The 26,207-nt window shown below is 35.4% G+C and overlaps 4 protein-coding genes across 4 annotated transcripts; 3 read left to right on the plus strand and 1 right to left on the minus strand.

The window, feature by feature from the left end:
* Positions 1–874: 874 nt before the first annotated feature.
* On the minus strand, positions 875–4,402 carry eIF3g1 (eukaryotic translation initiation factor 3 subunit g1). The gene is made up of 6 exons (XM_053747038.2): positions 4,269–4,402; positions 3,582–3,770; positions 3,068–3,232; positions 2,528–2,651; positions 1,753–1,967; positions 875–1,082 (listed from the first exon to the last, which is right to left on the minus strand). The coding sequence occupies exons 2-6, from the start codon at positions 3,768–3,770 to the stop codon at positions 939–941; spliced, it is 837 nt and encodes a 278-aa protein (XP_053603013.1). The 5' UTR covers positions 4,269–4,402; the 3' UTR covers positions 875–938.
* Positions 4,403–5,702: 1,300 nt separating this feature from the next.
* Positions 5,703–10,320, plus strand: yrt (yurt). Its single transcript, XM_053746676.2, has 2 exons — positions 5,703–5,842; positions 6,632–10,320. The coding sequence occupies exon 2, from the start codon at positions 6,652–6,654 to the stop codon at positions 8,683–8,685; it is 2,034 nt and encodes a 677-aa protein (XP_053602651.1). The 5' UTR covers positions 5,703–5,842; positions 6,632–6,651; the 3' UTR covers positions 8,686–10,320.
* Positions 10,321–11,411: 1,091 nt separating this feature from the next.
* Positions 11,412–20,029, plus strand: LOC128670857 (adenylate kinase 7-like). Its single transcript, XM_053746868.2, has 16 exons — positions 11,412–11,831; positions 11,969–12,130; positions 12,200–12,348; positions 12,643–12,770; positions 13,186–13,338; positions 14,160–14,241; positions 14,315–14,401; positions 14,479–14,637; positions 15,175–15,294; positions 15,796–15,983; positions 16,588–16,679; positions 17,371–17,481; positions 17,858–18,139; positions 18,425–18,552; positions 18,872–19,030; positions 19,448–20,029. The coding sequence occupies exons 1-16, from the start codon at positions 11,585–11,587 to the stop codon at positions 19,655–19,657; spliced, it is 2,457 nt and encodes an 818-aa protein (XP_053602843.1). The 5' UTR covers positions 11,412–11,584; the 3' UTR covers positions 19,658–20,029.
* A 369-nt stretch (positions 20,030–20,398) lies between these two features.
* Positions 20,399–26,139, plus strand: ppk23 (pickpocket 23). The gene is made up of 11 exons (XM_053746869.2): positions 20,399–20,721; positions 21,503–21,600; positions 21,798–21,900; positions 22,103–22,271; positions 22,569–22,714; positions 22,864–22,969; positions 23,186–23,462; positions 23,821–23,959; positions 24,338–24,444; positions 24,808–24,991; positions 25,744–26,139. Exons 1-11 carry the CDS (start codon positions 20,534–20,536, stop codon positions 25,850–25,852), a joined length of 1,626 nt encoding a protein of 541 aa, XP_053602844.1. The 5' UTR covers positions 20,399–20,533; the 3' UTR covers positions 25,853–26,139.
* Positions 26,140–26,207: the final 68 nt, after the last annotated feature.

Raw genomic sequence — 26,207 nt, forward strand, 5'->3', positions numbered from 1 at the left:
ATATCGAAATAATATTACTTCATTGGCCACTCTTACAATTTATAATCATTATAATTCCTAGTTTTGCCATATGAGTAAAAAAATATTATGGTCCTATGTTCTTAACAAATATTATAAATGCAAAATTATGTTACCTCTTCACGCTTTATCTGCTCAAACAATCTTGAAATGTTGTATACATGTAGTTTGAAGTAAAGAGGGCTTAGGGTACTTTTCATTCCTGGAAAAATAATGTTTCAAAACCGCAGGAAAAAGGTAGTTTTATTTAGATATGTTTGTTCTGTCCTGTTTGATGAATAGGTACTATTAGGCATCCCAAATTCCATTCTCTTTTTAAATAATTGAAAGCATAAAATACAAATAGACATTTATTTCTTATAATTATCTGGATATGTTGATGATACCTAAGGAAATAATAGAACTATAACAATGTTGAATGAGTGGCGTGTTTCCGCCCTAGAATGGGACCACTCCGTTAGCTATCAGCAAAAGCATTCCCTAAGAGGGTTATTCTCCGGTAAACCGCCGGTTATAAATTCACAACCGAATCTTCAAAATATCAAGATTATTTTTATACGTTGACCTTAGGCTTCACAGCGTCGCAGCCCCGAAAGCAACCGAGAATATGCGACAAATTTTCAATAAATAGATCTACAACAATCACAATGTCAAGAGATATCTAAATCGAGATATTTCTTATCTGTGTGTCTATATCTTTCCACAAGTGGCAATGTGAAAGTGACTTTGTTAAGTTTATTTACTTAAGTTTTTAATTTTTTATGCATACAGTATTAAAAGGGCACCGTATAGTTTCCATGAGAAATTCATGCAGACACGAAATCACGCTCATTAGCTAATTAAAAAAAAATACCAATTTTACAAGAATTAAGCTTTATTTATAAACTGCGTAAATACAATGAAATTCTTGGAAATATAATTTAGTTATTTTGTGGAGGCTTGGACCACTCTACATTCAGGATCAGGTGATCATATCCGTGGCCATTCAAAGTTTGAATAGCTTTTGCAGCATCAGCTCTGAATTTGAAGTGCACATACGCAAATCCTTTGCAGTGTCCAGTGCTCTGAAACAAAAAACAATTAATTGATAGCTGCAATATTTGTTTTCAAAAGTTTTGGGTCATACAGTAAATATGTATAGTTTCGTAGAGGTATTTCGGGATTCCAGGTTCCAGGTTATGCATAAATATATTTTAGGAGTAGAGATTAGGGTTCAATCAAACTCTTCTTTTACTATTCTAGACAAAAAAGCATAAATAATGTAAAAGACAATCTACAACATTAGCTGAAATTTTGGGCCTCTTAAAGGAATTGAGGGCGCGATATATTTAGGACGTAATAGTAACGTCAAGGAAAATGTACTAGGCTTTTGTATACAATGTTCCCAACCGGGAAATATTGAGTATAATACAACATCTTAAATTAAATAACAAGTAACAGGGGGCTTACCATCATCTCTTAACGCGATCCACTTTATAACCTAAACTGAACTGCATCGCAAATTCGTACCATCGACTTAATTTTTTGTATGAATGCGATTCATTTTAGGTTCATTGAACTGAGTTGCATTGGAATCGTTTTGTAAAAGTTGGTAGGCCTGCAGTTGATTGTCTATTGTTGTTTTTCTAGTAGTTTTTGAGTTTATTCATTACAAACAAAAATACAAATATTTTCTCTTTATAATATTGGTGTGGATTTTTTCACCCAGTCAAGTAGCCGATTAAAAACGAATACCTTTTCCTTGGCGAGGTAGAGCTTCTGGACAGGTCCGAAACTCTTAACGAGGTCGTCGAGATCGGCCTCGACGGCGAAGTTGCTGAGGTTGGAGATGCGGATGGCGGCCACGTCGTCGCGGCGCGCGCCCGGCGGCTCCCGGCCCGTGCCGCGCCCCGCGCCGCCCTCGCGCATGAACGGCGCCACGTACTTGTTGCTTGGCGGCGCTTTCGGATCTGGATCACATACGTGCGTTTATTTGCACAATGTTGGTCAACCAGATTACTCTGTGATTTTTTTATTGAATTTTCCACAAAGCTACTAAGTCACATAGACATATAAACACAGATTCATTTAATCTCATTTCATGTGAGTGTTTTAAAAGCTCCTTTCTCAAAAAATTTAAAAAAAATCTAATACAGAAACAGCATCAAAATCCCCGGGTGTTAATTTTTTTGTTGTAATTTCAAAAGCGTGATCTCATTGAAAAATTCAATTATTCCACACCTAGAAGTTTAGTTCTTGAGCTTGAGTACTGCTAATTTACCAGCAAAACATGGAGCAAACCTTCAGTTTACACTGATTTAGAAGAGCCTTAGATGGTCTTTTATCATATAACCTTTGATTCGCATTAAAAGAGTCCATTTATATGAGCAGTATAACCTTAGCTCCAAGGCATAAGGATACAAAAGGCAAACATTGTTATTGACTTTACCATTGATACTGCCAGTTAAACACTTAGATACTTCTTTATAATAACATGGCAGGACCAATGATTTAAAATTAGATAACTTACCAGCAGCTTTAGCTGCCTCACTGGCTTTGGCCTGTGCCAGCTGGGAATGCATGAAGGGACAGCTGAGGGTCCAGTGGTCACCTTGACAAGTTCTGCACTTGAAGATAACACTACTTGTTTGTGGCTAAAAAAGAAATAACAAAATGGTAAACATCAACTTTGTTACAATACCAGTTGATCTAACTAATGTGGTTTAATGCACCAAATTGCATTCATTAAAAGATCTATAAAAAGGGTTGACCTGACTAAATATTAACATAATATTTACTGACATTTTAGTGGAAAGATAAACATGTGACTCTTCAATAAAATCCAATAATTTCCCATCACATCCTCCTCATATAGACTTACAAGAAAATCATTCTCAACTTGGTATTGTGTATTGTATAAAGCTTGTGATATTCAGAAAAAATAGAAATGATTAATTTGGAGCATGACACATAGAACATAACAACAATTCACCAAATTTAATGCAACCAAAAAGGTCCTACTCAGCTTCTTTATTTGGTAAAAAAATATTAGGTACATTACACAACTGACCTTGAGACCATCCAATTCACCATCGTCAGGGCGCTGGCTCTCTTCCTTGCTGGTGATGAACTGCATGTAAACATCTTCAGACACATTGGTAGTGGCTGGGTTAGGTCCAGGCTTGTCATTGGCCGAATCTCCAAATTTACTCCATGTCTTACGTTTAGCTATACTCTGTAAAAGGGAAATATATGACAATATTCAATTAGCCTTATCTAGAAGTATATAGAGGATATAAATACAAAGACAAATCACAAGATATATGTATGGAGATGCTATTGTGTTTTAGACTGAACAATTAATAGGGCTCTATTATCTGAATAAAATAATGTGGTTGTATACTGACCACCAACTGTTTAACAAGGGTGTACTTATGAGCCCATTGACCATTGAGATATTACAGCATATAAGAGCTCATATCACACTCATTATGAAAAAGTTAAGAATAATTACATACAAAAACTAATTGCATATAACTTTGCTGGTTGTCTTAAAATCTTATCAATAAAAACAAGTAAATTACCTTTGACACAACACGCTTTTCTATTTTATAGGTTCTGACAATTTTAACTTTCTTATTGTCATTGTCATACTTGTATTCAGTAACAATTTTCAATCCATTCTCTACAACCTCTGATGGGGGTGGTAGTGCACCCTGATCTATCTCCACTTCATCAGCCCACGAAGACTGAATTTCATCGGCAACCGGCATCTTTAATAAATAAGGTTTCAATCGTAAGGTTTATTTTTTTACGATGACCCAGGCTATTAGCCTCAAAGCCGCAAGTACAACGGGAATACTAGTATGATAGATAGAAATGTAATATTATAATATTCAGAAATAAAATAGGTACGTACCTATTTAGGTAGGTACTACTAAAGTTTCGAATTTACTTACGACATAACCTAGTACCTACCTACACGTAGAAGCGAAATCTCTAGTCTTAGCAAGCAATGCGAGATGCACGGTTTTTTTAGGTAACTTTTTTTAAAACAAATTTGATAGGTAGGTACCTATCGAGAATAAATACAGATAAATCATGATGCATTTTTAGAAAAATCAACAGTAGGTAACCAACATGGATCTAAGTACTAATGTACCTACCTACGTTCCATGTTGGTTGATACAAATTGATTCTTGGTTAAAATGTACCCTTTAATATTTCAACGTTTTCATTGGTCCGATTACAAATTGATTAGAAATACTTACTGTTATACGTAATTATTTAGAGCCAATACACTTAAACTATTATATTAGATAAAATGTTTTTAATAATTTTCTTTTGACATTAAAGTGATGGCCACGCACAAATGAAATACCTTAGTGATGTGCGATAGTAATAGTCTATAGTCTATTGATAGTATCGTGATACTATAGTGTCCTAGAATCGTGTCTATTGTATCAATATGTGATCGGTGAATTTAACGAGCGTTTTGAACTCCGCCGCGGGCTCTCATTAGTGTTTATTAAATTGTACCATACACAGTAATCAATTTCATTAATCCTATTTTATAAATAAGTAAAGTACTGGTATGTTAATTTCGTACGGTATGTTTAATTTCTTTAAATGATTTTTTATTTAAAAAAAATGTCGGACACGGATGAAGCGCTACACGCCGAGTTCAAAATTCACCATAAATAATGTTTATCAGATTGACAATAGTCCATAATCTTAATCCCAGTTGATAGTATCGAAAATACATCTATAGTTACTAAAGTAAAACTATCGATACTATCGAATCGCGTCGACAGACAATCGATAGTATCGACTGTCTGTCGATACTATAGTATCGACAAAGTTGAATAGTCGCTATTTTTTACTATCGAGAGTATTGCAGCATTTATAGATTTATTTACAGATATGACTATTCGCGCTATCGACTATTTTTCAAGGTCAACTATCGATAGTCAAACTATATCGAATAACAAACGATTTATAATCGATTGGCGAAATTTAGTTACGATTAAATTATTCATGACTAGTTAATTTATTCGCGAATAACTTGACCACGAATAAAAAGTCATTATATTATTTGGTATTCACCCCCTTTACAGTGCAGATATATAAAGATTAGTTTGCAATCTCAAATATAGCTATCACAGTACAATAGTTTGAAATCATTCAAATAAAATTGTCGACATGACACTCGAGTATTAATTACACAACTTATAGGGATTCCTTTCTGATACAGGATATTATACCTTGATTTCGAACAACTATCAACTGATGTGTTAGGGACTACACCAGCGAACTACTAATCTACTTTTGTCTATGTATTGGATTTGACAAAATTTAGGGGCGTGTGGCGTGTGTGACATTTAGGGATGGGCAAATGGGAAAAAATATCGATATATATCGATTATCAATTCTTCAAATGTAACGATAAATATTGACTAATAAAATAGATATTTTTACATATCGATATTTTCTTACTCTTTTCCTTGTAAAAATATATCGATTTTACCCTTTTTCTATTTTTTTTAGAAATCAGATTGGAAAAATATATCGATTGTGATATCTGTAAAAAATATCTATTATTAAATATTGAACGTTTTCTGAAAAATATTGAGTTTTTGATACATCGATTTTTTGCCCATTCTTAGTGACATTGAGTTGAGAAGTCATTTGTCTTGTCACTTATTGTTTCAAGTTGGGTGATTGGTTGTGAGTTTGTCTGTGTGGAGTTTTAAAAGCTAATTTTTGCAGTGTTTATGATAAAAAGTTGAATATAACATTCTGTGCAAAAGTGTTAGGAGTGAGAATATTTATACACCCTGTGTTGGTAAGATATTTGAATATTAGATGTTCGCAAATTTTGGTTTATTCTATCACAACACTTGCAAGTCTAAGGAAAAATCTCGGTAGTTTTACCATCACGTTTTAGTTTATTGTTATTCACATCAGTAATAATACTGATGCATCCCAAATTAATATCCGTAAATTGCTATGTTGGACATAATTGAATTAACGTCATGAATTGTCAGGTTCGTATCAATCTCTTAAAAGCCTAAAAGAAGGAGGAGGTTCTCAATAATTCTTCGTGATGTCTTATTACATTATTTTATGATTTATTAAGATCTGACAAAAAAGAATGTCGCACTAGAGCTAAAAATCCTTGGCTGTGATTTGGAAGTCACTATATTGGGAAATTATTCACATTATGTGACCATCATGGTTACCTGATTCTTTACTTATCTTTTTTTACACCAATTTGCTCTTTTGACTCAGAATGCGCACAAATGTATACTTAAAAACATGTTGTAATGTTAACTACATTACTTGTTTAAAAGCCTTGGTGCTTAAAACTGGTGCTACTAATTTCAACATAAGCTTATAGCTACATACTTAGTTTGACAATTATATGGTATCTGTTAATGTAGTACAACAATTATATAAGTGTGTAACACATACTGTGTAAGAACACAGTAAGTATCTATTAATCACAATACTTATTTCAAAATAAATCTTCCAGTAGACCCGTGAGAGATCTTTTTAAGGTTTTGCCCACAATGTCTTAACTAGAAACAACTTGCATAAGTGTTATTTTCTTACATGTTTCATTCCCTTTCAGGTTCCTAACATAGGGTGACAATGCTGCGCTTCCTGAGTCGGAGGGGGCGTTCTTCAAGCCAAAACCGTAACAAACAGAACCAGAAAGCATCCATCAATAAAAACCTCATACAATGCAAGGTAATGCTTCTTGATGATACTGACTTGTCTATAAATTTATCAAAAAAAGCTAGTGCTGCTGACCTCTATGAGCAGGTCTTTTATTCATTAGACTTGATTGAGAAAGACTATTTTGGTCTACAATTCACTGACACTAACAATGTAAAGCATTGGCTGGATCCCACCAAAACTATCAAGAAGCAAGTAAAAATTGGCCCACCATACACTCTGAGGTTAAAAGTTAAATTTTATTCTTCTGAACCAAATAACTTGAGGGAAGAACTTACTCGGTATCAGTTCTTTTTGCAATTAAAAAAAGATATTCTTGAAAGTAAATTAGAATGTCCCCATTCTACTGCTGTCGAATTGGCAGCTTTGGCACTGCAGTCCGAACTCGGAGACTTTGATGAAGCTATACACACACCAGCCACTGTGTCTGAATTCCGATTTGTACCCAACCAAACCGAGGAGATGGAAATTGAAATCTTGGAGGAATATAAGAAATGCAAAACTCTTACCCCAGCACAAGCAGAAGTCAATTATTTAAATAAAGCTAAGTGGCTTGAAATGTACGGTGTTGACATGCATATTGTGCTAGGAAAAGATGGTTGTGAATATCATTTGGGTTTAACACCTACAGGCATTTTAGTGTTTGAAGGACCACAAAAAATTGGCCTGTTCTTTTGGCCTAAAATTAGTAAATTGGATTTCAAAAAGAAAAAGCTTACTTTAGTTGTGGTTGAAGATGACGACCAAGGGCGAGAACAAGAGCATACTTTTGTTTTTCGTCTACACAATGAGAAAGCCTGTAAACATTTGTGGAAATGTGCTGTAGAACATCACACATTCTTCCGCTTACGAGCACCAGTCAAAGGACCTTCTGCCAGACAAAACTTCTTCAGGATGGGATCCAGATTTCAATATTCCGGGAAAACCGAATATCAGACCACGCAACAAAATCGCGCCCGACGTACAGTTCAGTTTGAAAGACGGCCTAGTCAAAGATTTGCTAGGCGTCAAAGCCACGTACTCAGAGAACGAGAAAAGCAAAGCAGCTCCATTAAAGCAGACATCAATGCTACTACAGAGACTCCGATCGAGACTCCCACCGCGTCAATGGATGCCACTGCGGTGCTCGTGCCTGAAACTACCGGCGGGACACTATCTCGAAAGAGTAGTGCAAAGTCTCAGAGGTCATCACTGCAGGAGACTGAAGGCAAAGGACCTGAGTTGGGTGAGCCCTCTACAAAGAACTTAGTAATGGATGAGCCATCTGATGAAGTTATGATATCTAAAGAAGATGCTATTAGCAGCAAAATACTATTCAAAATTGAAAAGCCTGTCCTGGAAGAAAAGAAAAATAATTTGACACAATTAGTACTTAACAAGCCTTCATGTAATTGTTCTCCTGTGACAGACTCAAATCCGCTAAATGATCTACTTATGAGTTTGGTCAAGGAGAAACTGAATAATGATGACTCTAAAAACGAAGTTAAACGAGATCAATTGGATGCTGCTGGTGACAAAGAAGTCCCGAATAATCAAGCAAAGTGTTATTTATCGTCGAACAAAGCTCTTCCTCCAGGCCAATTGAAATGTAACAATATTTTGAAAGCACGGGAGAATGAAGTTAAAATAATTAACGAGTCTACAAACATAAATGTCTCTATTCCTTCAACGCCTTCACCGAAAATTCTGAATGAACCTTTGCCTCCTAACACAAACCCAAATAATTCTCAGTATGTGTCTATAGTGGTTGTTGAGCCTCCTCATAATCAAGCTAAATTAGCTTCTCCAAAACCAGTTGAGAGAAAAGAGGAGGTTATTCCTAAATCCCAACCAATATCGTCATTGTCGCCGTGGCTCGTAACGTCAGAGCCTAGTTCTCCTTCTGGTATTGGCGAAAAAGAGATTACAATCATCCACCGTAAATCTGTTATTACAACTCAACTATGAGCGTTGCTTGATCGAAGTGCTTATTCTTAAATTGCAAGGCTGCCATACGCAGCTACATACAAATTTTCGTGAGTTGTTATGGAGTGCAATTTTTTAAACGCTTATAGTTCGAACATGGCCCTCGATAACTACTGACGACACCGAATCTGTAATTTCAGTTCAGAATAACAGTCTGAACTTCATTAGAATTACCTATTTCATCATAGTTTAATGATTTTTCATTTTAGCTTTTAAGTTTACATATAATATTCATATTAATAATTTCAACCATTTAATAATTATTGTCTACGATTTTATTCAAAATTTTAACATAACAATTAATTTGTAGCCATCTCATGCACTAGACGGTCACGATTGGTGATAGTTCGCGAGCTCTCACAGCGAACTTTCTGTACGCCGGTGATTGGTCACTACTTATAACCAACAGTACGGTTTGCTGTTGGGGTCGAGTTTGTAAGGTTCTTTACATTGCCACAACCAATTTACTAAGTTGTGGTCGTCTTGTACTCGAAGTGCCTTAATTAATCTATATTATTATAAATCACAATACACTAAGAACTTTTAAATAATTTATACCGATTTTAATAGATGTTAAGTAAGTGCCTTATGTATCTTTACATTCCTAATAATTTTATCTAAATGTTATATATTCACTTATTCATTTGTACAATTTTATTTATCTCAAATTCTCAAAATTCCATTTCACTTTAAGTTTCGTAAGAAACCCTAAGTGAGATGTTTCTTTTGTTTTTACATAATTTCACGAAATAATATGTATTGTATAGTTTTTTATTTTTTCTGACTTATTATAGTATCATAGAAAAGTAATCGGTTGATCAACTGCTACTTTATGATAATATGTACAATATACAATCAACATGAAAAGTACACTTACAACTTACGGATTTGATTAAATAATTCGAATTTTAAACTTGCAGAATCAGCTGTATTGGTTTGTGAATAATGTTAAAACTTTTCATTGACTCATTGGGTACCTCCTATTGTAAACAAATCTTACACTGGGGCCCAACAATCCATGTCCAGGCCATTCAACGCCGCAATGTTTTGATAGATTGACTACATTTATAAAAGCAGCCGTAGTAGTTCCATCCACTGCGCTCGGTAGCGCAGCGGAGGCACCCCCACTTGTTATTTAACAAAGTTGATAAGTACTTAAGAATTATGTATTTTTACATGCATTCCAATAGTTTACGACGTACTTAAAATATTTACTTAATTGTGATAAACCGTCCAATTCCCTATTTAATAGTGTTATTTCATTGTTTGCATTTAGTGCATGCAATTTTTTTTCTAGTGTTAAGAAAAATGTACGCAAAACATACATTGCATCGCAAACAAACATTGTTATTTTGATATACATCCCAATACATGATAGTTCATACATCAAGTCATTTTAGTCAATGTTTAAGTAAACGTACAAAACGAGGTCAGCTTCAGAAATATTTAATGCCTATTTGCGAGCTGCCGCCTTAAAAACAAGTTTCCTATTTATTTGTCAGTATTATGAATCGATAACTCAGCGATAGAAATGTGGGTGCCATAGATTAGAAAATATCAATCAGAATAACTATCGTGATATATTTTTGTTAGGTATTTTTATTCCACCAAGAAAAAGACATTATAATTAAAAAATATATTTCCTGGTAGAATACACAACATATTATACATTGACTTGAAATAAACAGGTGTGCCAATATGCCCATATGATAGATAAGCACTCTAATAAGTATTAACATAATGATAATTTCATTTTATAAGTTTTAATGCATCTGGGTGCTTGGGTGTAACTCAACTTATTAATTATTTACTAAATAATATTTTTATTCAATTATGACAAACTTCTGTTATTTAATATAATATGATAAAAAATGAATCTCACATGCGCTGGTTTTATAAACGCATGATTTTTACACAATTTAATTACAATTTATAAGACTATTCTGACATTTAATATAAGTATTGAAATTGGGACATAATTTATATCCTGTATACGTATTTTATGCAAATATTTTAACGATCTTTTTTGTACTGAAGTTATAAATAAAATATTGGTGCTACTCTACTACGTCTACGTGTACGGGATATTTGTATTTTCATAGAAATCACAACATAATCTATCGATCAGCTATAAATTAGATAAAGTGTATTCTACTATAAAGTATTTAAAACTACTCTTAATGGAGCTGAAGGGTTTATTCTGAACTAGAGTAACTATACGATAGGCAAATTATCGTCCATATTACATAATGTTTTTCATTTTGTCTTACGTTTCAGAACGTAAGTAACATATTTAAACCTCAGTCAGACTATACGGTTTAAACTGTCCACAGATATAAAAATATTACATTTTGTAAATCTGTGAAACTGTCAAGAAAACTTTTCAGCTTTGTTATGTTGGTATATTAAATTTCAAATAGAAAAATTTGTTCAGTGTAGTGAACAGAATTTGCCTTAAGTCATGTACTTAAATGTTTTTTACTACAAACTGCTTACGATTGCAATATTATGTAAAATCATTTATTTTACGAGCTTGTATTATATTATGCTGGACAAATCAAATATAATTATTTTCTTTTTTTTCTTTTTTTATTCACCTCCTTATTTAAGAACCAGAGATAAAATTATCTCCTTATTTGAGAACCAGAGATAAAATTATTAAATACTTAAAGATTAATATATTAATTATAATGTCAACTTTTTGAAAAATGATAATGAAATAACAATAAATCAACAAACAAATGTCAATCACAAAGTAGCCATTACGAACAAGCATAAATAAAGGGAAATTTAGGCTATTATAGAAAAGTAACAAGAAACTGGAGTATTGCAGAAACGCGAATAAGGTTACAAATCAACTGCCTTGGTAGAATATTGAAATATGAGTAAAATTAAAGCAATAGAGTCCGATAAGTCGTCATCAGTTACTGACAATATCTTCTCCTACAAACGTTATTTTCTCAACAACTTGGATTCATTTCATGGAGAATACTATCTTAATGAAGTGGTCAAAGTAGTAGCACAAAAGATTATTGCTGAAGCTTCGAATAAAACTTCTCAAGTTGTGGTGGGGGAAGATGCCGAGCCCGCAGCGCCGTCGCCACCAAGACAACCCTATGAAATATTTGGTAAGATAATAATACATATTTCTTTTTTATCACCATATTCTATTTGAAATTGAATTTGGAAGGTAAATTCCCTTCCACAACCTCATACTCTACAATGTTGCGTAGGTATTAGTAGTTTACAACGCCATAATTTTCAGGAACTGTTACGAATACAAAAATCAAAAGTATAGACCACGTCACGAAGATTGTGCCTAAAGAGGAATGCTTGCCTCAAATGATGTCCTGTGGAACTGTGATCTTGGACATCGGTGGTGGTAGTGACCCAGATGAGCTGAAAATATCTATGGATTATTTGAACCGTTAGTAGAAGAATTTTTTTTGAGTCTTGTGTTTGTGTTTTCAAAATATAACTTATGTGAATGTTATAGTTTTGAAGGATTTACTGGAAAAGCAAGCTGCGCCTTCCACGGCAGTATCAGACGTCGATGACGCAGCTGGAGATGCGGAGCCACAGAAACGATACTTAATATTAATATCTACTGTAATGACCTGGGGATTTACTAAACCTTTGGACCCTGTGAGTCCTTTACACGTCACACTGTAGATAAGACGATTAATTAATATTTTTGTATAGATTTTATTTCATGTTTATATTTTGATTACCCTTATTTAATTTAATGTTTGTTCAACGGAACCACAACACAGACTCGCAGTAATTTTATTATTGACTAGATGTTGCCCGGGGCTTCGCTCCCGTGAGAATTTTGTGATAAGATATACCTAGCCTATAGCAATCTTGGATAATGTCTTAAACATAGAAACTCACAATCGCTTATAATAATAGTATAGATTTGTTATTTATTTCTATTAGGATACCCCAGACATGCCCTTTATTGAAACGGATTTTAGAAAAAGAAAGCCCCATTCAAATTTTAAAAAGCATTATGATATCGAAAATGAAGTAATATTACTCGCTAGAAAGCACAAGCCGCAAATTGGGTATGTTTTAATACTAATAGTAGTATATCACCCCATAGTAAAATTTTAAAATATGTGTTAGATAATGTCATGACAGTAATTTTGTAGCTGTAGAATCATTGATCACACAACAACACATCTTTAATTCATATCGAAATTTCTAGAGCTGATTACCTATCAGAACTTTCAAGACCTTTTGCTTATCTTAAGTAGGTACCTTATCTTGAGTGACATTTATTTAGTCTGGCTCTGGCCTGGCCATAGATCAACGAAGGATATCGCGCAGAAAAATTTCTGGAATGATACTAACCATATCTCATTTCCATACCCTTAAATATAATGTAAACATACCTGCAAAATTTCATGATTGGTTGAGTAGATAAATACAATAAAATTAACAACTATACTTTGGTATTTATGAATTGTGATTTGACAGGGCATTGGTAGTATGTCCCGGTGTGACGTACGGCGGCCGTGAGGAAGTTCTGTTCTACTGGTTCCAGAAGGCCTGGGAATGCGAACGACTGTTGCCAATCCTCGGCGGCGGCGGGAATGTCGTGCCGCTGATAAATGTCGTCGACTTGGCACAGTTAGTACCAGGGCTTAGATTCTGCTAAAGTTAGGTATTTCAAAGTAGTTACGACTTTATGTTAACGTTAGCAGAATCGACATGATACACCACATGCATCCAGCTTTAGCCTTTATAGTTTTCGTTTCTATATTAATTTTGCCGCAGTTTGAGATATTTATTGTTTTTTTTTTGTGCAATTCTGCATAGTAAATTGTTAATTTATGACAAAAGTTTAGCGTTGTGAAACGCATTACTGTGCAGGTACTCTAGTTATGTTACGTTACGATCTTACAAGTCTGCTTGTGGAGAAGAATACAATATGTTCTTAGAAAACTTTACTATAATTGTTTTGTTATTTTAGGTTTTGTTTAGTTGCTGCAGAAAACAAAACTTGATTGCGAAAACTGTGTTTGTCGCTTCTCGAACGATTAGGCTAAGGCCACGGCCGAATAACTTTCGCTTTGACTTCTTTTAGGGTTACAGAATTGAACGAGATGCAGTTTCGCCGATCCTTTATAAGTATACCACTCACTTCCAGATAGAAAAAGTATTTAAGTGTAAAAACTTGTGAATAAGAAAAAAATATCATCAATCAATATCCTATAAAAACTCTTATGTTGAGCTGACTGACTGATAACCCTCAACCGAAACTACTGGGCGTACAAAGCTAAAATTTGGTACCTATGTCGGTTCTTTGGGATCATGGAGATAATTTCGCAAATCGCCCCAGAAGATCCGGAGGCGTTAATTCAAACTAACCAACTTTTCAGCTTTATTATTATATAGTCTACGCATCTGCTTAGTCGTCCTAAAAATAATTTCCTACAATTATTTTCCAGAATTATATACAATTTACTTATAGATTTTCCAAAAAAGCTGTACATATTAGCTGTCGAACAAAACATCACGAAACAAAGAGAGGTAAATGTGATCTCATTACTGGGAAGTTGTGTTCGAGCGTTTACTGATAATAGACAAAACCTTGTTCTTGTAGATAATAAAACCGCTAGGTCGCATTATCGGGACCGGGATGTTCAAATGTATACCAAAGGAAGATGCTTTCCTGATTCCGGAAATTGATGTAAGTCACCCCAAAAGGCCAATTGATAATAAATAATCTCTTTTGAAACGAAAGTACTATATTTTTTTATGTTGCAGCAAAGAATTTATGACTTAATGACTCTCAACTTGAATATGGAGCCGACGTTCATTGTTGAGACGATGGGTCTACAGTGGGTATCAGAAGCGACCTTTGCAGAGAATGTGCCAGCGCTTATGAAACAGTTTAAGAAAGAAAGAGGGCTTAAACCATTCAAAGTAAGACACGTGTTTAAGCTAAAATGTAGCCCATTTAACTGTGTTAGATATAAGCTTAATTGAAAACTTTTTACACTATTTACTATTTACACTTAAAATTACTAATAACGTTATGAAAATACTTTTACTTAAGTATGTCGTTTATGTCACTAGTTTAGTAATGAATTAAGTTTTAGACTTTAGTTAGGTACTGTTGCATCGATGTTTATTGTTGACCACATAACTCAGTGCGTCGCTATTTAGTGACGTAGGTACATGACCGTAATATTTTTTTAGTGTTATTATGTACTATGAGGTAAATGTTCTAAACGTTTGACCTTTGACGAAGGGTTCGTATCCCACAAGAAAAGCCTTACAAGAAAGTGCATTGTAACATATAATAAGTACTCCGCTGCCTTAGTGATTCCAAAGTGGAACTTGGCCTCCGAAATGAGAATGTCAGAATCTTCTATTCAGCGCTATGATTCGCTAGTGTGCCAATCTAAAAACAATTTATTCTACATAACTACATAATTATAGAGTCACTTTTTTACACAGGTAGTTGTGTATGGACCTCCGATTGTAGGAAAAACTACACTCTCAAAATTACTTTGCGAAGCTTATGGACTATTGTACATTTCTCCGGAAACAGTGGCCCAAAATATTTTGGACGATTTGGTATGTCGATTGTCACGTTATCATACATAGATAGATATAGGTCGTATATTTTTTATATCGCACTACTTCTATTGTTAAGCGATTACGTCAGTGCATGAGAACTGGTATGTGAAATCGATATGCGATAATACTGTTCGCATTGTGTTTACATGGCTTTTCATCTGCTTTTTTATCTTATCATGCTATATGCGGTGTTTTCTATTTAAAAATGTATTTAATTAAATTGTCATTTTTACATAATGATACGATACTGCTAATCTCCCAGTATAATCTAGCTAGTTACATCTTACTTACCTAAATGTAGTTTCCTTACGGATGCCATTAGATATATACCTACTTACATAATTAACAAGATTTTACAAGTAGATAAGTATCTAAGTAGTCTGGTAGTGGAATTATCGATATAGAATTTGAAGTATATTCTTATGGACATCCATAGTAATATCCAAGTATCATAAGGATAACTGTGTCGGTGTATATAACCATTAATTTTTACGTAAGTCGTGGCGCATCGCCCACTGGGACGTGGGCGAGATGGCAGCGATCGCACTGCCGACGACAGGGGAGGAGGAGGAGCCGGCGCCGACAGATGATGACGCCGGGGAGGAGGAGGGGGCGCAGGAAGCAGCACGCACCGCACAAGCCGTGCTGCTGTCCGGGCGGCCGTTCAGTGAGGAAGAGATCATGGCGTGAGATAAAAATCCTAGAAATTAAACCACAGACCTACTGATTTAGTCCTAGACGGCTAAACTAGGTATGAAAATTTCCACAAAATAGGAACTTTGATTATTATTTTATCACCATTTACTTTTATTTGGCCGACGGATAATCGTTCTCAGCAGTCATAATACTGTCTGCAATCAAATCTTGCAAGTTAAATTTCAATTTCTTTCGCTTGTCCTACAGAATTTAAAATTTACAAGTCATCGCTTCAGTTTTCATGACTCAGCATTGTTATGATGAGCATGACCTGATGCTTGTTAAATACAAATGTCTCTGAGTCTAACAGCGCCAAAGATGCCACAATTATTCATATTCTTACATATCATGTAATGAAATTGATTTGTAATTAATGAATACACAAATCTGATTAGTTTTGTATTGCACAGGACTCTTTTGCAATGACACACGCAACACGATCTCTCTTATTACATTATAGCTTGTGGCAAAAATGATATTTTTGTAAAAAAACTTGTTTAACCTAATTATTACTGTGCAGTATCATACATATCAGGCTTGATGTGCAAGGTTCAATGTATCATATTGTCTCATTCATCTGTCTTTTCCAATTAGATATCTACGCCAAAGGCTTCTAAGCCGCGAGGCTTTAAACAGAGGTTGGGTCCTTGACGGTTTTCCCACTACATTGCTTCAGTGCGCTGCTTGTTAGTATACTGTATGATTAAAGATACGACTGTTTATTGTTGAATAACCACACACTATTATGATGGCACACCACAGAAATTTCTGACTCAATAAATGACGGACGCAATAAATACGGACGGTGTCTCTTATCCTCGCATGTTCCTGGGTTCTTCCGTTTCGGCTGTGATGCCTCAAAGCTCAGGGTCCATGTAAAAAATAAATGTTAAACATTTCAGCGGTGATTTTATAACCGGCCGCCTGCTTGACGTTAATCCTATTCTTGGGCGGAAACTAATCGCCACAATGGCTAACTCCCGTCTGCATGGGCTTCTTTAAATTTGTGGGAATGGTGCCCATAGATAAACTACATAGAGAACTCCCATAGAGAAATTACATAGTTATAGATTAGGCTGGTACGGGCATATTTTAAGAAGAGATGAAAAACAAGTTACTCAAAGGGCATTAAAGATGGAAGTATAGGGTTCCAGGAATAGAGGAAGGTCTAAGAAGAAATGGATGGAGTGTGTCATGGATAGTATGAACAAAAAAGGAGTATCAATGGATATGGCAAATGACACAACAAAATGGAAGGAACTTACATACTGTGCCGACCCCACATGAGTGGGATAAGGTCAAGAAGAAGAAGGTTCCCATAGAAAAACTACGAAATTTTTTTGTAAGTTTAATTGACATGCTTACTTGTTCATTTAGTGTTTGAAAGGGGCGACGAGCAAGATTCAGAAGCCGAAGAAGAACACGAAGAAGAGCAGTTTGATGAAGATTTAGATTTGTACAGTAATGTTTTGAAGAAGATGTTACCCGGTATGTTTTATTACTACATTTATAGATACGAGTACGTTAATTTGCTGAAATGTTGGGCGTAATTTTTTGTTTCATCGCTCTGGCTCTGGATTATGAACAGAGACAAAAAGTATAAAATAAATAGCTTTATTCATCATGAAAAGTTAATAAAAATAGATCAATCTTTATTCCTAATTTTATTGTCTCAAGCTTGTTAAAAATAAGACTTTGGGTTTTATATACAGCTATACTAATCCCAGTGGGTTAAGGAGCGTAGAGGGACCAGAAGTCTGGGTTGGAATACAAAAGATTTTGGTAATATAAAATAAATCTTATAAAACCGCACCTACTTCTTTTCCAAAACACAGCAGGCACCTACTTGCAATATATTTTATAGATATCGTCGTCTCATTGGAAGCAACTGATGATTACATATGCGAGAAGGCCATGCGGCAGCCGGAAGGTGACACTAGGTTGGACGAGGAGACAGTCCTCAGACGCCTGAGTGAATTTAGAGCTGGCGACGCCCGCGATGTCTCACCGCTTAACTTTTTCGATGAGCTTGATATACACCCACTCGTAGTACCTGTGAAGGAGCATACGGACTATAGCATGAAGAATACGTATGCCGCTGTTACTTTACGTATGGGAAGGCCTTGCCGTTACGGAAAACTCCTGGGTTAGTTAAATTTCATATATATTCACTTGGTTCCTACAATCGGATTTCGAGTACTTACTTACATGCGCGCTAGATAAGGCTTCTTATGACGCATTGGGATCTGAATCAAGGGCTGTGACTTTGGAAAATTTAATTAAATAATCACGTCATTCATATTTTGTAAGTTTTTGGTTTAGTAAAGCCGTAGATCAACTGTTTGTATCTTATTACACAGAGATTATACTAGGCGTAAGTTGCTTCATGTGAAAACGTGTCACAATCTGCATGTACATTTATTATTTTAAGCACAAATTGAAGCAGCGGAGAAGAAAGAGAAGGAAGAGCTTGCGACGCTACGAGCAAAAGAAGCGAAAATTCTCAAAGATTTGGAAAAGAAACTCAAAGAAGAACGAGAGGACAAAATGGAATATTGGGTTAGTCTATTTTTCTGAATTGAAACGATTTTTCTGTTTGGTCCCAATATTTGACTGGCAGAGAATGCCATATGGCATTAGGTCCACAAATTTTTAACTGTTGTTGTGCAATAAAATTTCAATAAATAAAAGTTGATATGATGAGCTGAGTGAATGAGTTGAGATGATCATTCTGTAATGAAAAACAATTCTAAACAACCATAATTTTTTAAAATTAGGTAATTTTCGCTCGTTAACATCTAGGTATGCTCGTTAATAATAATTCAATAAATATATAACAATGGAATAGATGGTCTATTCCTAATTTGTAATTTTTCAGTCTGAGTTGTACGCGGTGATGCGTGAAGAAGAGGAAGCCGCTTTGGCAGCGGCTGGGGAGCCCATGAGGAACTATCTGGTGCACAATATCTTCCCCACTCTCACCGCAGGGCTCCTGGAGGTTGCCAAGCTGAGACCTGCCGACCCTATCGATTTCCTTGTGCGTATCGACTATAGTTAATTTTATAACATTAAATTTATTATATCAAGAAAAGTACTTGTGCAAAACAATCGTAGCACATAGTGTGCGCAATCATGGTGCAGGGTTTTTAGAAGTTATCTCAATGTTTTTATTTATTTATAGGATCTATTTAATTCATTTAGATTACTTTATTCACCGATGCATTTCGACCCCACTTTCCGATAAAGTTATCGAAACGAATTTATATAACACCTAAACACTTCTTAGATAGCCAACAAATAGGTACTAAGCTCAATGAAGTATAAAAATTTGAATGACAACAATAAATAGTAAACATAACATTAACAATTTATTTTGCCGTATCCGGTTTGATAACAAATATTCTCTATGCTTACTGAATAATAAATAGGTAACTGTTAAGTTTATTTTTTGCAGGCTGAATATTTATTCAAACTGAACCCTAGCGGGAAAATGTTGGAGCCAGGCTACAATTTACAAGCTGAAAAATTAATGGGCAAGATTAAAATTTTAGACGACGCTTTGAAAGACCTAGACATCAAGATTGACCCCTTAGTTCCCCCAGAATCGGACGCCGAAGTGGCCGGTCCCTCTAAGCATGTTATCAATACCATGAGCGCTCTTTAAGATGAATTAAATGATCGAAAAAGTTTGGAGAAAACGGATTATATACGTATTTTAAAAGTGCGTCAGTGATACAGTTCATTTGTATGCTGCTAAAATTAAAAGCAGTTGCTTACTAATTAGTAAATAATTCTACCTATTTATATCATTCTCAATTTGAAAGAGACTTACATACCTATCGATAGTAATTTGGCTCCATTTAATTTAGGATTAATTAGATTAATTTAGGATATCTATTCTTAATCGGGAGCAGATTAAGAATAGATATCTTATGAATGTCATCATTGATTCAAATGGTTTGAATGATTTCATTTCAATATTGCATTACAATGCAACGTTTATTGTAACTTTGAAATATAATAAAGTAACAAGGAATACTTATATATTTATTCCACCATTTTATTAACTGATATGATCGAATGTTTCAATATTACTAAAATATTTACTACAAAGCTCAGTCTAATTGGATTTGGGGTATTGTCTGATATTATCAAAATCATTGAAATATGTCGTAAAATTAGGGTCATATAGTAGTTTTAACTGTTGGATTCCTATAAATCACTGGCGAATTGGCGACGGTAAATAAGTATTGTTAGGTAGGTACATGCAAGTATGTACCTAGGTGATTTGAAATCGGTTGGAGATATCCTCGTGATACGTTATTTTTATTTGTAACATGGCTTAAGGTAAATCATTGTATTCATGTCAGTAATAACATTGGAACTGTTTAATTAACCTGGCACACGCGATGTTAATCGATACTTTTGATGCTATCTTTCTTTTCGTGTTCTATACGCGGAGATTTTACATTGAAAGCCAGTGTCATGACAAGTAGCACGGCAAGCCATGCGTGTGTTATTTGTGGGGACAATGTGAAAAATGAAAGTACACCCTTCCACACAAGGAGCTCGCCTTAGAAATGGCAATAAGCCGCCGGGAGATGATCAGCTCGATGGCTGTTCATTGTTTGCAGCCAGTCTACGTCATCAGACTACAGAGTTCTTCAACAATTCGACGTTACACGGTGTACGGTACATTGCGGAGAAGGAAAGACCTTTTTGTGAAAAGTGAGCATTACCCTTTTTGTATTAACGGCTTTACGTTAACACTGAAATTAGGAAATTAAGTTAATTAGGAAATTAAGTAAATGATAAAAAACCTTGGACCCTTCCTAAAACTTCTACCTCTCACTTGATCTTACTTTTTTATAATTATTTATATATTTTCTTGACATGTTTATTACATATATTTTGACATTTACTTGTAACACATATACGTGATTTGTGATCTTCAAGTGTCTGAAAGTAACATAGGTGTCTATTATGTTAGATTATGGAGATCGAGTATGTCATGCACACTCAAATGGTCAAACCGGTAGCGGCGTCGTGGATCGATCGGGTCGGGTGGTTCCCTCTATTGTGGTTGAGTTTTGCGATGGCTGACTCACGCGTCAACTCGTGAACGGGTGCTGCCGGGGGGAACTGCTCAGCTCGATCTTTTTGTTTGGTTAATTATACATATATATATAGGTATATATATATTTTCCTTTTGACCATGTACTTTATTGTGTACTTACATTGTTATATTACTGATAAAAAATTATACATAAATTTATATTTAAAAAATGGTAAGCCCTTCTGGCATAATAGGGATCAACACTGTTAGAATGAGTTTCTTTCGGTATTTCTTCTCAGCAGTGGTCGTTCCGAAATGCTAGTAGTTTGTAGCTTTGGTAAACATCATTTAATTTAGAATATGACGTGAAAAAGTGCCTGTGAAGGCCTAATTTCTGAATAAATGATTTGATTTTGATTTTAATTAGATTAAGATAATTCTTTTCTTTTGCAGGTTTATGTGGTTTAGCTTTACAGCAGTAGGCGCGGTTACGACGTGCATTATTATTGTGAGTCTTTGGGAGAAGTTTCAAACAAATCCTACGATCACAGGTGAGCCTAACGAACTTACTTCCTCATGGTTGGCAATTAAGGTCTCTGGCGTGGAAATTATTTCCTGTAGTCCACCACTATTACGTATTTCGTTATATTGTTTGTAAATAGGTCAGCCTGAGAGAAGCGTCACTAATTTATTGATATTATTATAATTACTATAGAATCTAATAGATATTTAAGTAGTCTTCTTTCAGGTTTGGATACAGATTTCCACAACTGGGACGTCCCTTTTCCAGCGGTTACAATTTGTGATTTGAACCCTGTTGACGATGAATTACTTCAGGAATACATTACAAAGTTAGTAAGCAATTTGTTAAGCATACTTATATATTTCTTTCGTCTGTATCTACTTCAAATAGCTACTTAGGGTCATGACATAATATTTGTAAGTGTTCCGCTGGGAAAAATGTAGGAACACCTGCCTTAGTTGATTTGATACTTTTCCTTAGTTGATATTAGATTTCAAAGCAGGAATGATATGTGATTTTTTATATTACAGCACATGGGGTGAAGAGTCCCCGGAACGAGCGGCCGACATGTTACGATGGTTGGCGACGCTCAGTTATCATACCATGGGCGAAGTGTCCGAGTACCTCGAAGATGAAAACCTTGTCGGCAAATCTGGTGCTGAAGCTCCTGGGATAAACCAAAAGGAAGCAGTATTCAGTGTACGTAGTTCTCTATTTCCTGTTCGTCTCAGACCGAGAAAAAAAATAATAAAAAGTTCTTTTCGAAAATCCAAGGAAATGAGGCTAAAACGTGTTCTTGGTTTTTATAATCTTAACAGGAAAAGAATTTTCAATAAATAACCTAGTTATAAAATAGTCTTAATAGACGATTGGCTAGCAACCTCATTATTCACCGTGTATCTAATAACCATTGGTTCTGACATGATGCTGAACCTGTTTACCCACTCATAAATATCGCACATACCTACACATTTTCTACTATTATACTTATTTTAGATCGTACGCCGTTGCGAAAGTCTGTTCTACGATTGTGAATGGAAGGGAGATTCTGAGGAGTGCTGCGATTTGTTGGTGCCTGTGTTTACGGAGATGGGATTCTGCTATGCATTCAACTCACGCCACGCCGAGAAGATCTGGCCTTGGTAAAAGCTGCTACTGCCTGAGAATATCTTCACCTTAATTTTAGGATTTGATTTTTTCCATTATGGCAACTCTTGCCACCTATATAAATCCATTCGTACAATGAATCTGACATTTCGTTTTCAATAAAAAAAAATTCGTCTTATTTCAGGCAAACTCAAATTTTATCGGAGCAGTTTACCGAAGCGTTCATCCATGAGACAGATGCGAAATGGTCTTTCTTATTCAACTCGTACCGTAATGACACTAATATCGACGTAAGTACATTTCTTTTTTGTATCTTATTTGCATTAACGTCAATTAAGTTATTTCCTTTATTGTTCGTCAAAATGTTAACATTTTTCTATTGCGTGCTTTGGTAGGTATACCTATAATATACTTATTTGAAATATATGTATGAATTCGAGTCCATAAAGTACTTATATATGTATAAAAAATGGTTTATCGCTGATTTAAACACTGTCTCATCTTAGATATACATCCACTCGACCGAAGAAATGGCGGGTCTAGAACAAAGCGCCCAGCACACTTGGGACCGTCGCGTAGAAAAGGTTTCCTTCTCCGTGAAGCACACATACACAACGGAGGACGCCCGCCAGTTGTCCATAAGGCAGAGACGGTGTATCTTCGCTGATGAGCAGAAGTTGGAGACGTCCAGCATCTATACGTACTCCGCCTGCATGAGACAGTGCAGGATGCAGAGATGTCGCTCTTATTGCAAGTGTGTGCCGCACTTTTACCCGGCTGTCAGTTAGTATTTTGCGATTTCCTTTAATTATGTAAATACATTTTTCAAGATATTATGCTTGGGGTGAAAATTACGACATATTTTTGATTTCAAACTGGTTTCCAAACGTCATTTAAGCCATTCATCCTGGTGTGGAGAATTTAAGCCATTTTGGAAAACAGTTACGTAGAAGTATAAAATAGCCTTTTAGGAAACCAGTTTCCAAAATCCCTTTTCCTTATTGGTCGAAAGACCTGGATATATATACATTTATTGTTTATTTGACATTTGCCAGAATGTTTTCGAATGGTATTTTAGCAAGTAGGAGTGAAAAATAATGTACTTATCTATTACAATTAAATAAATACGTATTTCTACCAGAGGGTTACAGGCAGTGCACCATAAAGGAGCTGAAGTGCATAGCGGAACACGAGGCCGCCATTACGGACGTGACGCGGTGTTCCTGCGAGCTGGGCTGTTCCCATACCGTTTACGAAGTGGAGAAACTCACTGAGATTGAGTGAGTTTAATTTAACATAATGATCATTTTAACTAAACGGTACCAAAAAATTGTTACGTGTTGGGCGCCAATTTGTCCTTTTACGCCAATTAATGTCGTCATTATCAACTCATATTATTACGATGGTATGCTTTATAAGGTTTCATGGGGCCGAAGACCATTTGATCTACCTAAATGTTAGATGGCTGCATCTGCAGATTTATATCCCCTTAACGGTAGGTCATTAGCATACACTAACGGTCAGTCCACCATAGCTGCCAAACTTGTGTGTCTATATTTTATAAATCTCAAATTTTACTATTTACTAATATTGACAACTGGAAAACGGAAATAATCTTTAACGACGTACTTTTACTTTGAATGAAATCAATCTTATAGTTCAATGAAGACGGCAGGCACGACCACCTCGCTGGAGACGGAATTCGTGTCATGGCCCATGGTGCGTTACAAACGCGAAGTGTTGTTCGGCTGGGTCGATTTGTTGGGTAAGCTATTTACTGTTATTGTCTTATGTTATACTTTGATGCTTTTATGTTGATTATTCTAACTAGTTTAATCGTTAGATTGCTTCTTTACATCTAAGTAAGTACACATTCATCTACTTATTGCATTTTTGTGTTAATTTTATTAGATTTGCATCTCAGACGTGCGTTCCCTAGGGAAGCCGCGGACATCTTTATATGATTTTGTAAATGAGTAAGGACATTTTAATAGTTTTTTTTATGCCTCAAACATAACAGATGTTTGAGTTTGATTAGAAATTTAAACATAATAGGCCTTAGACTAACCGGGGTCAGTCCTTATGATTTACAAGCGAGCATCCGTTAGCTGGATCTGCTTGCTTTCAGTGTCATTCGGAGGTATAGCTGGACTCTTCCTTGGATTCTCTCTCCTATCTGGCGTGGAGCTGATCTACTACTTCACCTTGCGCGCGTGCTGCGCCGCGGTCCGTGATGCTGACACGTTGCGGCGGGAAACTGCTGAAAGATTGGCTCAGCCCAAACCACCTCATGACCTTAGCCTTGTGCCATGGCAAGTATTTTTTACAACATATCTATTTGTGATCATCCTTATGCTGTTTGCGATAAACTCAAAATACTGCAAGGATTTTCATGCGGTTTTCACCAATAGATGGTGTGATACCTGGAAAGGTTTAGGTGTACAATTTATTATGTTTTTAAACGAGCTAAGCCGGTAGGGGCCGCTAGTATTTCATAATATTTATTTCGTATGTGTATTAGTATGTTCGTATTCGCTTAGCGTGCATTTAAGTAATATATATACTACATACAGACAGATCAATTAAGAATAGTAGTTAATAATTAAGTACATTATTTAGTCTAATCTGCAGAGAATACATGATAATAATAACAGATGCATTGAGAAATGTTATAAATGAATATAATTTAACGGGTAATAGTCAACGGCACACTAAGCACTAAGCTTGTATCGTAGACCCAATGGTCATGAACTCTCATTGATAATCAGTTATTAAACGAGAATAAAGTTATGAGAAATAGTAAACGACAACGAATAACTAGAGATGATGAGTTTTAACTAAAGAAACACTTTAAAATGTTGTTACTAAGTAAAACCTTACTGATACAAATTGTTGAATGTATGGTCGTTCGAATAGTCGTTGAACTCGCGCTTCACACTTTGTGTATATCTTCTGACGGTTCTCTTGACGAGTGTGCATTTCTTGTAATAATTTCTTCACCGAATAAATTATAATATCAGTAATTCTCTAAATACAATCTTGTTACATAATCGTTGATGCATAGGTGGAAGCAGCCTCCAGCCCCGCGAACCCCAAAGCCTCTGTTGGTGAGGCCGAAAGACCAGCCGCCGCAGTACTCGCCACCGCCCGGATACACTTCATACCTGCCTTAAATCATAGAGGTAGACTTCATTTCTACGTTGCACTTGGTCGTTCTGCGTTGCAATGACGTCCGTCGACGTGTCAACGCAGAAATAGTATGGAGTTTTGACGTACGTCCACTCACGTGACGTACACAACGGAGTGGCAACGTGCTGCGTCGTCACAAAAGAGCACGACGTAGGAATGGGACATGGCTCTCAGACTTTGTGTATACAATGACTGTGATCTTATCACGGAGTATTTTAACTATTCATTGCTTATTATATCGTGCTGCAAATTAATCATATTAAAATTATTTTGAATCAAAATGCTTTTTTTATGTTTATAAATACCTAGTGAAATATTACATTAGAAATACGATAATTC

The sequence above is a fragment of the Plodia interpunctella genome, chromosome 6 (genome assembly GCF_027563975.2).
Source record: "Plodia interpunctella isolate USDA-ARS_2022_Savannah chromosome 6, ilPloInte3.2, whole genome shotgun sequence".
Classification (NCBI taxonomy): Eukaryota; Metazoa; Arthropoda; class Insecta; order Lepidoptera; family Pyralidae; genus Plodia; species Plodia interpunctella.

Coding starts and splice junctions, on each gene's coding strand:
- LOC128670857 (XM_053746868.2), top strand. CDS start 11,585: ATGAGTAAAATTAAAGCAATAGAGTCCGATAAGTCGTCATCAGTTACT. Junction 18,140..18,424: donor CCGTTACGGAAAACTCCTGG/GTTAGTTAAATT, acceptor TATTATTTTAAG/CACAAATTGAAGCAGCGGAG. Junction 19,031..19,447: donor CCGACCCTATCGATTTCCTT/GTGCGTATCGAC, acceptor TATTTTTTGCAG/GCTGAATATTTATTCAAACT.
- ppk23 (XM_053746869.2), top strand. CDS start 20,534: ATGAAAGTACACCCTTCCACACAAGGAGCTCGCCTTAGAAATGGCAAT. Junction 22,970..23,185: donor GTAATGACACTAATATCGAC/GTAAGTACATTT, acceptor GTCTCATCTTAG/ATATACATCCACTCGACCGA. Junction 24,445..24,807: donor CGGCTGGGTCGATTTGTTGG/GTAAGCTATTTA, acceptor GCTTGCTTTCAG/TGTCATTCGGAGGTATAGCT.
- yrt (XM_053746676.2), top strand. CDS start 6,652: ATGCTGCGCTTCCTGAGTCGGAGGGGGCGTTCTTCAAGCCAAAACCGT.
- eIF3g1 (XM_053747038.2), bottom strand. CDS start 3,770: ATGCCGGTTGCCGATGAAATTCAGTCTTCGTGGGCTGATGAAGTGGAG. Junction 2,652..3,067: donor GTGAATTGGATGGTCTCAAG/GTCAGTTGTGTA, acceptor TTTCTTTTTTAG/CCACAAACAAGTAGTGTTAT. Junction 1,968..2,527: donor TGAGGCAGCTAAAGCTGCTG/GTAAGTTATCTA, acceptor TATGTGATCCAG/ATCCGAAAGCGCCGCCAAGC.